Source organism: Salmo salar, unplaced genomic scaffold (genome assembly GCF_905237065.1).
Source record: "Salmo salar unplaced genomic scaffold, Ssal_v3.1, whole genome shotgun sequence".
NCBI classification, from domain to species: Eukaryota; Metazoa; Chordata; class Actinopteri; order Salmoniformes; family Salmonidae; genus Salmo; species Salmo salar.
The window spans coordinates 1-14856 of NW_025547786.1; the positions used below are offsets into that span (position 1 = coordinate 1).

At 47.1% G+C, this 14856-nt stretch overlaps 1 protein-coding gene across 2 annotated transcripts; it reads left to right on the forward strand.

Moving 5' to 3' along the window:
- The first annotated feature begins 881 nt into the window (after positions 1-881).
- LOC123732439 (ubiquitin-like modifier-activating enzyme 6) lies at positions 882-12290 on the forward strand. Of its 2 annotated transcripts, none has more exons than XM_045711573.1 (6): positions 882-1028; positions 1617-1810; positions 6147-6274; positions 8284-8371; positions 10466-10560; positions 10872-12290. In XM_045711573.1, the coding sequence occupies exons 1-6, from the start codon at positions 944-946 to the stop codon at positions 11032-11034; spliced, it is 753 nt and encodes a 250-aa protein (XP_045567529.1). In that variant the 5' UTR covers positions 882-943; the 3' UTR covers positions 11035-12290. The 2 variants fall into 2 exon arrangements, with proteins under 2 accessions (XP_045567529.1, XP_045567530.1); XM_045711574.1 differs by lacking the exons at positions 10466-10560; positions 10872-12290 and adding exons at positions 8476-8525; positions 10371-10389.
- Positions 12291-14856: the final 2566 nt, after the last annotated feature.

Sequence of the window (14856 nt, forward strand, 5' to 3'; positions counted from 1 at the left end):
TTGTTTAATGGATTGGCGGTTGTTTAATGGATTGAGCGGTTGTTTAATGGTTTGAGCGGTTGTTTAATGGATTGAGTGGTTGTTTAATGGATTGAGTGGTTGTTTAATGGATTGAGCGGTTGTTTAATGGATTGAGTGGTTGTTTAATGGATTGAGCGGTTGTTTAATGGCTTGAGCGGTTGTTTAATGGCTTGAGTGGTTGTTTAATGGATTGAGCGGTTGTTTAATGGATTGAGCGGTTGTTTAATGGATTGAGCGGTTGTTTAATGGATTGAGCGGTTGTTTAATGGATTGAGCGGTTGTTTAATGGATTGAGCGGTTGTTTAATGGATTGAGCGGTTGTTTAATGGATTGAGCGGTTGTTTAATGGATTGAGCGGTTGTTTAATGGATTGAGCCGGTTGTTTAATGGATTGAGCGGTTGTTTAATGGATTGAGCGGTTGTTTAATGGATTGAGCGGTTGTTTAATGGCTTGAGCGGTTGTTTAATGGATTGAGCGGTTGTTTAATGGATTGAGCGGTTGTTTAATGGATTGAGCGGTTGTTTAATGGATTGAGCGGTTGTTTAATGGATTGAGCGGTTGTTTAATGGATTGAGCGGTTGTTTAATGGATTGAGCGGTTGTTTTAATGGATGTATGAATTGCCACATTTGTTTATTGGTTAATGTATTGATTCATGTATTGATCTGGCTAGTGTATTGAGACAGATGAGAATGTGAAGTTTGATTAATACAGTATATTAATGTATTGATCTGGCTAGTGTATTGAGACAGATGAGAATGTGAAGTTTGATTAATACAGTATATTAATGTATTGATCTGGCTAGTGTATTGAGACAGATGAGAATGTGAAGTTTGATTAATACAGTATATTAATGTATTGATTAATGTATTGATCTGGCTAGCGTATTGAGACGGATGAGAATGTGAAGAAGCCTGATCAGATGAAGCTGTCCGTGAGCAGCGAGGAGGAGAGAGAGGCCATCGCCCAGTTAGAGGAGGCTATCGCTGCAGACCACGTTACACCAGGTACACACACACACTCTCTCTGTCTCTCTCTCTCTCTGTTTCTCTCACTCTCACACACACACACCATCATTCTCACACACACACACACACACACTCTCTCTGTCTCTCTCTCTCTCTGTTTCTCTCACTCTCACACACACACCATCATTCTCACACACACACACACACACACACTCTCTCTGTCTCTCTCTCTCTCGCTCTCTCTCTGTTTCTCTCACTCTCACACACCATCATTCTCACACACACACACTCTCTCTGTCTCTCTCTCTCTCTGTTTCTCTCACTCTCACACACCATCATTCTCACACACACACACACACACACTCTCTCTGTCTCTCTCTCTCTCGCTCTCTCTCTGTTTCTCTCACTCTCACACACCATCATTCTCACACACACACACACACTCTCTCTGTCTCTCTCTCACACACACCATCATTCTCTCTCTCTCTCTCTCACACACACACACACACACACACACACACACACACACACACACACACACACACACACACACACACACCATCATTCAGTCAGCTGGAGGGCACTATCGACACACTCCTAACCCGTGTGTGTGTGTGTGTACTACAGAGCGGTTACGGATGTCTCCCCGGATATTCGAGAAGGACGATGACCTCAACGGTCACATGGACTTCGTGGCGGCGGCCTCCTCCCTCAGGGCCAGGATGTACTCCATCGAGGTGGCCGACCGCCTCAAGACCAAACGCATCGCCGGGAAGATCATCCCCGCCATCGCCACGGCTACTGCTGCCGTCGCCGGGCTGGTGAGACAGCGCACGAGCTCACACTCCATGACATGGGTGGTCTAGTGGTGGTCTAGTGGTGGTCTAGTGGTGGTCTAGGGAGGTCTAGTGGTGGTCTAGGGAGGTCTAGTTGTGGTCTAGGGTGGTCTAGTGGTGGTCTAGTGGTGGTCTAGGGAGGTCTAGTGTGGTCTAGTTGTGGTCTAGGGTGGTCTAGGGGTGGTCTAGGGTGGTCTAGGGGTGGTCTAGGGGTGGTCTAGGGGTGGTCTAGGGGTGGTCTAGGGGTGGTCTAGGGGTGGTCTAGGGGTAGTCTAGGGGTGGTCTAGGGTGGTCTAGTTGTGGTCTAGGGGTGGTCTAGTGGTGGTCTAGGGTGGTCTAGGGTGGTCTAGTGGTGGTCTAGGGTGGTCTAGGGTGGTCTAGTTGTGGTCTAGGGTGGTCTAGTGGTGGTCTAGTGGTGGTCTAGGGTGGTCTAGTGGTGGTCTAGTGGTGGTCTAGGGTGGTCTAGTGGTGGTCTAGGGTGGTCTAGGGGTGGTCTAGTTGTGGTCTAGGGGTGGTCTAGGGTGGTCTAGGGTGGTCTAGTGGTGGTCTATGGTTGTCTAGTTGTGGTTCTAGTGGTGGTCTGGGGTGGTCTAGTTGTGGTCTAGGGTGGTCTGGGGTGGTCTAGTTGTGGTCTAGGGTGGTCTAGGGTGGTCTAGTGGTGGTCTAGGGGTGGTCTATGGTTGTCTAGTTGTGGTCCTAGTTGTGGTCTAGGGTGGTCTAGGGTGGTCTAGGGTGGTCTAGTTGTGGTCTAGGGGTGGTCTAGTGGTGGTCTAGTGGTGGTCTAGGGTGGTCTAGGGTGGTCTAGGGGTGGTCTAGGGTGGTCTAGTTGTGGTCTAGTGGTGGTCTAGTGGTGGTCTAGGGGTGGTCTAGGGTGGTCTAGTGGTGGTCTAGGGTGGTCTAGTGGTGGTCTAGGGTGGTCTAGTGGTGGTCTAGGGGTGGTCTAGTTGTGGTCTAGGGTGGTCTAGGGTGGTCTAGTGGTGGTCTAGGGGTGGTCTATGGTTGTCTAGTTGTGGTCCTAGTGGTGGTCTAGTGGTGGTCTGGGGTGGTCTAGTTGTGGTCTAGGGTGGTCTGGGGTGGTCTAGTTGTGGTCTAGGGTGGTCTAGTTGTGGTCTAGGGTGGTCTAGGGGTGGTCTAGTGGTGGTCTAGGGAGGTCTAGTTGTGGTCTAGGGTGGTCTAGTGGTGGTCTAGTGGTGGTCTAGGGAGGTCTAGTGTGGTCTAGTTGTGGTCTAGGGTGGTCTAGGGGTGGTCTAGGGTGGTCTAGGGGTGGTCTAGGGTGGTCTAGGGTGGTCTAGGGTGGTCTAGGGGTGGTCTAGGGGTAGTCTAGGGGTGGTCTAGGGTGGTCTAGTTGTGGTCTAGGGTGGTCTAGGGGTGGTCTAGTGGTGGTCTAGGGGTGGTCTAGTGGTGGTCTAGGGTGGTCTAGTGGTGGTCTAGGGTGGTCTAGGGTGGTCTAGTTGTGGTCTAGGGTGGTCTAGTGGTGGTCTAGTGGTGGTCTAGGGTGGTCTAGTGGTGGTCTAGTGGTGGTCTAGGGTGGTCTAGTGGTGGTCTAGGGTGGTCTAGTGGTGGTCTAGGGGTGGTCTAGGGGTGGTCTAGTTGTGGTCTAGGGGTGGTCTAGGGTGGTCTAGGGTGGTCTAGTGGTGGTCTATGGTTGTCTAGTTGTGGTTCTAGTGGTGGTCTGGGGTGGTCTAGTTGTGGTCTAGGGTGGTCTGGGGTGGTCTAGTTGTGGTCTAGAGTGGTCTAGGGTGGTCTAGTGGTGGTCTAGGGGTGGTCTATGGTTGTCTAGTTGTGGTCCTAGTTGTGGTCTAGGGTGGTCTAGTTGTGGTCTAGGGGTGGTCTAGTGGTGGTCTAGTGGTGGTCTAGGGTGGTCTAGGGTGGTCTAGTGGTGGTCTAGGGTGGTCTAGTGGTGGTCTAGGGGTGGTCTAGTTGTGGTCTAGTGGTGGTCTAGGGTGGTCTAGGGAGGTCTAGGGGTGGTCTAGGGTGGTCTAGTTGTGGTCTAGTGGTGGTCTAGTGGTGGTCTAGGGGTGGTCTAGGGTGGTCTAGTGGTGGTCTAGGGTGGTCTAGTGGTGGTCTAGGGTGGTCTAGTGGTGGTCTAGGGGTGGTCTAGTGGTGGTCTAGGGTGGTCTAGGGTGGTCTAGTGGTGGTCTAGGGGTGGTCTATGGTTGTCTAGTTGTGGTCCTAGTGGTGGTCTAGTGGTGGTCTGGGGGTGGTCTAGTTGTGGTCTAGGGTGGTCTAGGGTGGTCTAGTGGTGGTCTAGGGTGGTCTAGTGGTGGTCTAGGGGTGGTCTATGGTTGTCTAGTTGTGGTCCCAGTTGTGGTCTAGGGTGGTCTAGGGTGGTCTATGGTGGTCTAGTTGTGGTCTAGTGGTGGTCTAGGGGTGGTCTAGTGGTGGTCTAGGGTGGTCTAGTGGTGGTCCTAGTGGTGGTCCTAGTGGTGGTCTAGGGGTGGTCTAGGGTGGTCTAGTTGTGGTCTAGGGTGGTCTAGGGTGGTCTGGGGTGGTCTAGGGTGGTCTAGGGTAGTCTAGTTGTGGTCTAGGGTGGTCTAGTTGTGGTCTAGGGTGGTCTATGGTGGTCTATGATGGTCTATGGTGGTCTAGTTGTGGTCTAGGGTAGTCTAGTTGTGGTCTAGGGTGGTCTATGGTGGTCTAGTTGTGGTCTAGGGTGGTCTAGGGGTGGTCTAGTGTGGTCTAGTTGTGGTCTAGTTGTGGTCTAGGGTAGTCTAGTTGTGGTCTAGGGTGGTCTAGTTGTGGTCTAGGGTGGTCTAAGCTGCTACCTAGAACACACTCCATGACATCAGAGGGGACTCCTGGGTGGTCTAAGTAGTGGCTGCATCATGTGTTGGGTATGCTTGTCATCGGCAAAGACGAGGGAGTTTTTTTTCCCCGGATGAAAAGAAACAGAATAGAGCTAAGCAGGTAAAAATCCTGGATGAAAACCTGGTCCAGTCTGCTTTCCACCAGACACTGGGAGATGAATTCACCTTCCAGCAGGACAATAACCTTAAAAACACCAAGGACAAATATACACTGGAGTTACTCACCAAGAAGACAGTGAATGTTCCCTGAGTGGCCGAGTTACAGATTTGATTTAAATCGTCTTGGAAACCTATGACAAGACTTTAAAATGTTTGTCTAGCCATGATCAATAACCAACTTGACAGAGCTTGAACAATTATGAGAAGAATAATGTGAAAATATTGTACAATCCAGGTGTGGAAAAGCTCTTTGAGACTCAACCCAGAAAGACTCCCAGCTGTAATGACTCTTAGAGACTCACCCAGAAAGACTCCCAGCTGTAATGAGTCTTAGAGACTCACCCAGAAAGACTCTCAGCTGTAATGGCTCTTAGACTCACCCAGAAAGACTCCCAGCTGTAATGACTCTTAGAGACTCACCCAGAAAGACTCTCAGCTGTAATGACTCTTAGAGATTCACCCAGAAAGACTCCCAACTGTAATGACTCTTAGAGATTCACCCAGAAAGACTCCCAGCTGTAATGGCTCTTAGAGATTCACCGCCTAGGGGGGTCGCCTGGGGGTCGCCTGGGGGGTCGCCTAGGGGGGTCGCCTAGGGGGTCGTCTGGGGGGGTCGCCTAGGGGGTCTCTGGGAGGGTCGTCTAGGGGGTCGCCTGGGGGGGTCGTCTGGGGGGTCTCTGTGGGGGTTGTCTGGAAGTCTGGGGGGGTCGTCTGGGGGGGTCGTCTGGGGGGTCGTTTGGGGGGTTTGTCTGGGGGTCGTCTGGGGGGTTGTCTGGAAGTCTGGGGGGGTCTCTGGGGGTCGTCTGGGGGGGTCTCTGGGGGGTCGTCTGGAAGTCTGGGGGGGGTCTCTGGGGGTCGTCTGGAAGTTTGGGGGGTCTCTGGGGTCGTCTGGAAGTCTGGGGGGGTCTCTGGGCGTCGTCTGGAAGTCTGGGGGGGTCTCTGGGGTCGTCTGGAAGTCTGGGGGGGTCTCTGGGGGTCGTCTGGAAGTCTGGGGGGGTCTCTGGGGGTCGTCTGGAAGTCTGGGGGGGGTCTCTGGGGGTCGTCTGGAAGTTTGGGGGGGTCTCTGGGGGTCGTCTGGAAGTCTGGGGGGTCTCTGGGGGTCGTCTGGAAGTCTGGGGGGTCACTGGGGGTCGTCTGGAAGTCTGGGGGGGTCGTCTGGAAGTCTGGAAGTCTGGGGGGTCATCTGGAAGTCTGGAAGTCTGGGGGGTCTCTGGGGGTCGTCTGGAAGTCTGGGGGTCGTCTGGAAGTCTGGGGGGTCGTCTGGAAGTCTGGAAGTCTGGGGGGTCTCTGGGGTCGTCTGGAAGTCTGGGGGTCTCTGGGGAGTGGTCAGTGAGTGGGTGTGCTGTGGTCCCCAGGTGTCGTTGGAGCTGGTGAAGGTGGTGGGAGGATACGGGTTTGAGTCGTTCAACAACTGTTTCTTCAACCTGGCCATTCCTGTCATGGTCCTCACCGAGGCTGCACCTGTCAAGAGGACACAGATCAGGTAGGAGACACACCTGTACACACACCTGTACACACACACACACACACACACACACACACACACACACACACACACACACACACACACACACACCTGTACACACACACCTGTAACACACACACACACACACACACACACGTACACACACACACACACACACACACACACACACACACACACGTACACACACACACACACACACCTGTACACACACACACACACACACACACGTACACACACACACACACACACACACACACACACACACACACACACCTGTACACACACACACACACACACACACACACACACACACACACACACACCTGTAAACACACACACACACACACACACACCTGTCACACACACACACACCTGTACAACACACACACACACACACACACACACACACACACACACACACCTGTACACACACACACACACACCTGTACACACACACACACACACACACACACACCTGTACACACACACACACACACACACACACCTGTATACACACACACACACACACACACACACACACATACACCTGTACACACACACACACACACACACACACACACACACACACACACACCTGTACACACACATACACCTGTGCACAGACACACCTGTACACACAGACACACACACACAGACATGTACACAGAAACACACACATACACCTGTACACACACACACACACACACACACACACACACACACACCTGTACACACACACACACACACACACACACACACACACACCTGTCACACACACACACACACACACACACACACACACACACACCTGTACACACACACACACACACACACACACACACACACACCTGTATACACACACACACACACACACACACACACACACACACACACACACACACACACCTGTAACACACACACACACACACACACACACACACCTGTATACACACACACACACACACACACACACACACACACACACACCTGTACACACACACACACACACACACACACACACACACACCTGTACACACACATACACCTGTGCACAGACACACCTGTACACACAGACACACACACACAGACATGTACACAGAAACACAGACACACACCTGTACACACACATACACACGTACAGACAGAAAATACATCTCTTTCTCTATTTGGGACCTCTGGGCTGTGTGGTCTCAACACTTCTCTGTCTCTCTCTGTCTCCCTCTCTCCCTCTGTCTCTCTGTCTCTCTGTCTCCCTGTCTCTCTGTCTGTCTCTCTGTCTCTCTGTCTGTCTCTCTGTCTCCCTCTCTCTGTCTGTCTCTCTGTCTCCCTCTCTCTGTCTGTCTCTCTGTCTCCCTCTCTCTGTCTGTCTCTCTGTCTCCCTCTCTCTGTCTGTCTCTCTGTCTCTCTCTCTCTCCCTGTCTGTGTCTCTCTGTCTGTCTCTCTGTCTGTGTCTCTTTCTCTCTCTCGGTCTGTCTCTGTCTATCACTGAGTCCTGTCTGTCTCTCTCTCTCTCTCTCGGTCTGTCTCTGTCTCTGTCTATCACTGAGTCCTGTCTGTGTCTCCCTGTCTGTGTCTCCCTGTCTGTGTCTCCCTGTCTGTGTCTCCCTGTCTGTGTCTCCCTGTCTGTGTCTCCCTGTCTCTGTCTCCCTGTCTCTGTCTCCCTGTCTCTGTCTCTCTCTGTCTCTGTCTCTCTCTGTCTCTGTCTCTCTCTGTCTCCGTCTCTCCGTCTCTGTCTATCACTGAGTCCTGTCTGTGTGTCTCCTCCTCAGGAAAGACATCTCTGTCTCGCTCTCTGTCTGTCTCCGTCTCTGTCTCTCACTGAGTCCTGTCTGTGTCTCTCCTCCTCAGGAAAGACATCTCTGTCTCTCTCTCTGTCTGTCTCCGTCTCTGTCTCTCACTGAGTCCTGTCTGTGTCTCTCCTCCTCAGGGAAGACATCTCTGTCTCTCTCTCTGTCTGTCTCCGTCTCTGTCTCTCACTGAGTCCTGTCTGTGTCTCTCCTCCTCAGGGAAGACATCTCTTTCTCTATCTGGGACCGCTGGACTGTGTGGGGTGACCAACACTTCTCTCTCTCTGACTTCATCAAGGCAGTGCTGGTGAGACTATATGAATTCTCTCTCTGTTGAGGGATTGATAGTCACATATCTATTGTTTATCATATTGGTGATGATACTGTTGTTTTGACTGTGTTGTATTACAGGTGAATTATGGGATATATCCTACCATGGTGTTGACTGTGTTGTATTACAGGTGAATTATGGGATATATCCTACCATGGTGTTGACTGTGTTGTATTACAGGTGAATTATGGGATATATCCTACCATGGTGTTGACTGTGTTGTATTACAGGTGAATTATGGGATAGATCCTACCATGGTGTTGACTGTGTTGTATTACAGGTGAATTATGGGATAGATCCTACCATGGTGTTGACTGTGTTGTATTACAGGTGAATTATGGGATAGATCCTACCATGGTGTTGACTGTGTTGTATTACAGGTGAATTATGGGATAGATCGTACCATGGTGTTGACTGTGTTGTATTACAGGTGAATTATGGGATAGATCCTACCATGGTGTTGACTGTGTTGTATTACAGGTGAATTATGGGATATATCCTACCATGGTGTTGACTGTGTTGTATTACAGGTGAATTATGGGATATATCCTACCATGGTGTTGACTGTGTTGTATTACAGGTGAATTATGGGATATATCCTACCATGGTGGTGACTGTGTTGTATTACAGGTGAATTATGGGATATATCCTACCATGGTGTTGACTGTGTTGTATTACAGGTGAATTATGGGATATATCCTACCATGGTGTTGACTGTGTTGTATTACAGGTGAATTATGGGATATATCCTACCATAGTGTTGACTGTGTTGTATTACAGGTGAATTATGGGATATATCCTACCATAGTGTTGACTGTGTTGTATTACAGGTGAATTATGGGATAGATCCTACCATGGTGTTGACTGTGTTGTATTACAGGTGAATTATGGGATATATCCTACCATAGTGTTGACTGTGTTGTATTACAGGTGAATTATGGGATATATCCTACCATGGTGTTGACTGTGTTGTATTACAGGTGAATTATGGGATATATCCTACCATAGTGTTGACTGTGTTGTATTACAGGTGAATTATGGGATATATCCTACCATAGTGTTGACTGTGTTGTATTACAGGTCAATTATGGGATAAATCCTACCATGGTGTTGACTGTGTTGTATTACAGGTCAATTATGGGATAAATCCTACCATGGTGTTGACTGTGTTGTATTACAGGTCAATTATGGGATATATCCTACCATGGTGTTGACTGTGTTGTATTACAGGTGAATTATGGGATATATCCTACCATAGTGTTGACTGTGTTGTATTACAGGTGAATTATGGGATATATCCTACCATAGTGTTGACTGTGTTGTATTACAGGTGAATTATGGGATATATCCTACCATAGTGTTGACTGTGTTGTATTACAGGTGAATTATGGGATATATCCTACCATGGGGTTGACTGTGTTGTATTACAGGTGAATTATGGGATATATCCTACCATGGGGTTGACTGTGTTGTATTACAGGTGAATTATGGGATATATCCTACCATAGTGTTGACTGTGTTGTATTACAGGTGAATTATGGGATATATCCTACCATGGTGTTGACTGTGTTGTATTACAGGTGAATTATGGGATATATCCTACTATGGTGTTGACTGTGTTGTATTACAGGTGAATTATGGGATAGATCCTACCATGGTGTTGACTGTGTTGTATTACAGGTGAATTATGGGATATATCCTACCATGGTGTTGACTGTGTTGTATTACAGGTGAATTATGGGATAGATCCTACCATAGTGTTGACTGTGTTGTATTACAGGTGAATTATGGGATAGATCCTACCATAGTGTTGACTGTGTTGTATTACAGGTGAATTATGGGATATATCCTACCATGGTGTTGACTGTGTTGTATTACAGGTGAATTATGGGATATATCCTACCATAGTGTTGACTGTGTTGTATTACAGGTGAATTATGGGATATATCCTACCATAGTGTTGACTGTATTACAGGTGAATTATGGGATATATCCTACCATGGTGTTGACTGTGTTGTATTACAGGTGAATTATGGGATATATCCTACCATAGTGTTGACTGTATTACAGGTGAATTATGGGATAGAACCTACCATGGTGGTCCATGGCGTGAAGATGCTCTATGTTCCTGTGATGCCTGGACACAACAAGAGACTAAAACTAACGTAAGCAACACACACACACACACACACACGTAAACACACACACGTAAACACACACACGTAAACACACACTCACACACTGTGTCCTCCTGAATCACTGTGAATCTTAGTCTCTCATTCTCCTCTCCCCCTTTCCTCCCTCTATCCCTCCCTCCCCCCTTTCCTCCCTCTCTCCCTCCCCCCTTTCCTCCCTGTATTCCTCCCTCTCTCTCCCTCTCTCCTCCTTTCCTCTCCCCCTTTCCTCCCTCTCTCCCTCCCCCTTTCCTCCCTGTATTCCTCCCTTTCCTCCCTCTTTCCCGCCCCTCCTCCCCTAGGATGCAGAAGTTGATCAAGCCGTCTGTAGACCGTCGCTACGTCGACCTGACCGTGTCCTTCGCTCCTGAGTCAGACGGTGATGAGGACCTTCCTGGACCCCCGTTAGGTACTACTTCAGCCCCGACGGAGACGCTCACAGCGCCTGACACGCCCGGACCATAACCCCCCTCAGTCCCCTCAAACTAACCCCCCCTCAGTCCCCACAAACTAACCAAATATACCACCCCTCAGTCCCCTCAAACTAACCCCCCTGTACCTGCAAAACCCCAGTTGACAACAGTGGTGCTTCTTGAACAGGGGTGGATTCTAGAACAGGGGTGGATTCTAGAACAGGGGTGGATTCTAGAACAGGGGTGGATTCTAGAACAGGGGTGGATTCTAGAACAGGGGTGGATTCTAGAACAGGGGTGGATTCTAGAACAGGGGTGGAATCTAGAATATATGTTGTTTCTAGAATATATGTTGTTTCTAGAATATATGTTGATTCTAGAATATATGTTGTTTCTAGAATATATGTTGTTTCTAGAATATATGTTGTTTCTAGAATATATGTTGATTCTAGAATATATGTTGATTCTAGAATATATGTTGATTCTAGAATATATGTTGATTCTAGAATATATGTTGATTCTGGAATATATGTAGATTCTAGAATATATGTTGTTTCTAGAATATATGTTGATTCTAGAATATATGTTGATTCTAGAATATATGTTGTTTCTAGAATATATGTTGATTCTAGAATATATGTTGTTTCTAGAATATATGTTGTTTCTAGAATATATGTTGTTTCTAGAATATATGTTGATTCTAGAATATATGTTGTTTCTAGACTATATGTTGATTCTAGAACAGATGGTGATTCTAGAATATATGTTGATTCTAGAACAGATGGTGATTCTAGAATATATGTTGATTCTAGAACAGATGGTGATTCTAGAATGGGGGGATTCTAGAACAGGGCTGGCCCCATGGACCATTATTAGAGAAAGAGCATAGAGGTAGAAAGAGGGCTCTAGATGGATATAACCTGGTTTGATGAGTTCTCTTTCTACCTCTATGAGAAGAGGGTTGCAATTGACTGTGTACATAGTAGTCCCTCTGTGTTTTCTGCTCTGGTTTAAAACACAGCTCTGACTGGGGTTTTCTGCTCTGGTTTATAACACAGCTCTGACTGGTGTTTTCTGCTCTGGTTTAAAACACAGCTCTGACTGGTGTTTTCTGCTCTGGTTTAAAACACAGCTCTGACTGGTGTTTTCTGCTCTGGTTTAAAACACAGCTCTGACTGGTGTTTTCTGCTCTGATTTAAAACACATCTCTGACTGCTATGCACATGCCTTAACTAACAACCTTGATGTGTTTGTCACGATGACGATGATGATGCTAAGAATAAAAACATTTGTGTTTACACACCCATACATACACACTTCCCATGGTTTTCATTTGGGGGATGGCGAGACAGGTAGAGGGAGGAACTCTTGATTCAAGGATTTTGGTTTTGTGAGAAGCAGTGAACGAGTGCACACTTCAGAAGAAAGGAGATATTATTGGGACGCCCCCTATATGCTCTCCTCAGTCAGAAGCCATGTCAGCAATTCGCTATATAAACAGGTCTGTCTGTTGTTGAAGTGGGAGGGACAGAGATGATAAGAGGTTAGTCTGTCTGTTGTTGAAGATGATGGGAGGGACGTTATGAATACAGTCCCTGGTAGTCTACCATCTACCATCTACATTATGAATACAGTCCCTGATAGTCTACCATCTACCATCTACATTATGAATACAGTCCCTGGTAGTCTACCATCTACCATCTACATTATGAATACAGTCCCTGAGAGTCTACCATCTACCATCTACATTATGAATACAGTCCCTGATAATCTACCATCTACATTATGAATACAGTCCCTGAGAGTCTACCATCTACCATCTACATTATGAATACAGTCCCTGATAGTCTACCATCTACCATCTACATTATGAATACAGTCCCTGATAGTCTACCATCTACCATCTACATTATGAATACAGTCCCTGATAGTCTACCATCTACCATCTACATTATGAATACAGTCCCTGATAGTCTACCATCTACCATCTACATTATGAATACAGTCCCTGATAGTCTACCATCTACCATCTACATTATGAATACAGTCCCTGATAGTCTACCATCTACATTATGAATACAGTCCCTGATAGTCTACCATCTACATTATGAATACAGTCCCTGAGAGTCTACCATCTACATTATGAATACAGTCCCTGATAGTCTACCATCTACATTATGAATACAGTCCCTGATAGTCTACCATCTACCATCTACATTATGAATATAGTCCCTGATAGTCTACCATCTACCATCTACATTATGAATACAGTCCCTGAGAGTCTACCATCTACCATCTACATTATGAATACAGTCCCTGATAGTCTACCATCTACATTATGAATACAGTCCCTGAGAGTCTACCATCTACATTATGAATACAGTCCCTGATAGTCTACCATCTACATTATGAATACAGTCCCTGAGAGTCTACCATCTACATTATGAATACAGTCCCTGATAGTCTACCATCTACATTATGAATACAGTCCCTGAGAGTCTACCATCTACATTATGAATACAGTCCCTGATAGTCTACCATCTACCATCTACATTATGAATACAGTCCCTGAGAGTCTACCATCTACCATCTACATTATGAATACAGTCCCTGATAGTCTACCATCTACCATCTACATTATGAATACAGTCCCTGAGAGTCTACCATCTACCATCTACATTATGAATACAGTCCCTGATAGTCTGCCATCTACCATCTACATTATGAATACAGTCCCTGATAGTCTACCATCTACCATCTACATTATGAATATAGTCCCTGAGAGTCTACCATCTACCATCTACATTATGAATACAGTCCCTGATAGTCTACCATCTACCATCTACATTATGAATACAGTCCCTGATAGTCTACCATCTACCATCTACATTATGAATACAGTCCCTGATAGTCTACCATCTACCATCTACATTATGAATACAGTCCCTGATAGTCTACCATCTACCATCTACATTATGAATATAGTCCCTGAGAGTCTACCATCTACATTATGAATACAGTCCCTGAGAGTCTACCATCTACATTATGAATACAGTCCCTGATAGTCTACCATCTACCATCTACATTATGAATACAGTCCCTGATAGTCTACCATCTACATTATGAATACAGTCCCTGATAGTCTACCATCCACCACCTGTCCTGTGACTTCTAATAGGCTCTCGTGAAGGACAGGAAGTGAGAGACAGAGGGAAGGAAGACGTTTTAGACACACCCAATGAAACTGTTCATTAAGAACCAATACAATAGGACTTGTATTGACTATTCAACCCCCCCCTCTGGAGCGGTTTGTCTCACTACGACATCACTCTCTGGATCCTTGACTTTATAGGGTCCCCTGACGTTGTGATTCTGGCAGGATTTCATCCATTCTATTGATGTTTCCCAAATGGCACCCTATTCCCTATAATAGTGCACTACTTTAGACCAGAGCCCTATGGCACCCTATTCCCTATATAGTGCACTACTTTAGACCAGAGCCCTATTCCCTATAATAGTGCACTACTTTAGACCAGAGCCTTATTCCCTATATAGTGCACTACTTTAGACCACAGCCTTATTCCCTATATAGTGCACTACTTTCGACCAGAGCCCTATTCCCTATATAGGGAATAGGGTACCATTCGGACCCTGAGCTTGTAGTTTGCATCCAGAAGAAGTGATGTCAGAGAGAGTGGCCTGTATCCCCAATGAGACTGATCTGTCCCTGCTGGTCCCTACCTTGTATTTACATGTATCTCTCTACTAAACCCTCTGACGTGGTCTTGTGTCCCCAATGAGACTGATCGGTCCCTACCTTGTATTTACATGTATCTCTCTACTAAACCCTCTGGCGTGGCCTTGTGTCCCCAAT

What these genes read in the sequence shown, in the direction of transcription:
- LOC123732439 (XM_045711573.1), top strand. Translation starts at nt 944, where the DNA reads ATGAAGCTGTCCGTGAGCAGCGAGGAGGAGAGAGAGGCCATCGCCCAG. An exon ending in TGCAGACCACGTTACACCAG is followed by an intron (nt 1,029 to 1,616) that starts GTACACACACAC and finishes TGTGTACTACAG; the next exon opens with AGCGGTTACGGATGTCTCCC. An exon ending in GTCAAGAGGACACAGATCAG is followed by an intron (nt 6,275 to 8,283) that starts GTAGGAGACACA and finishes TCTCCTCCTCAG; the next exon opens with GGAAGACATCTCTTTCTCTA.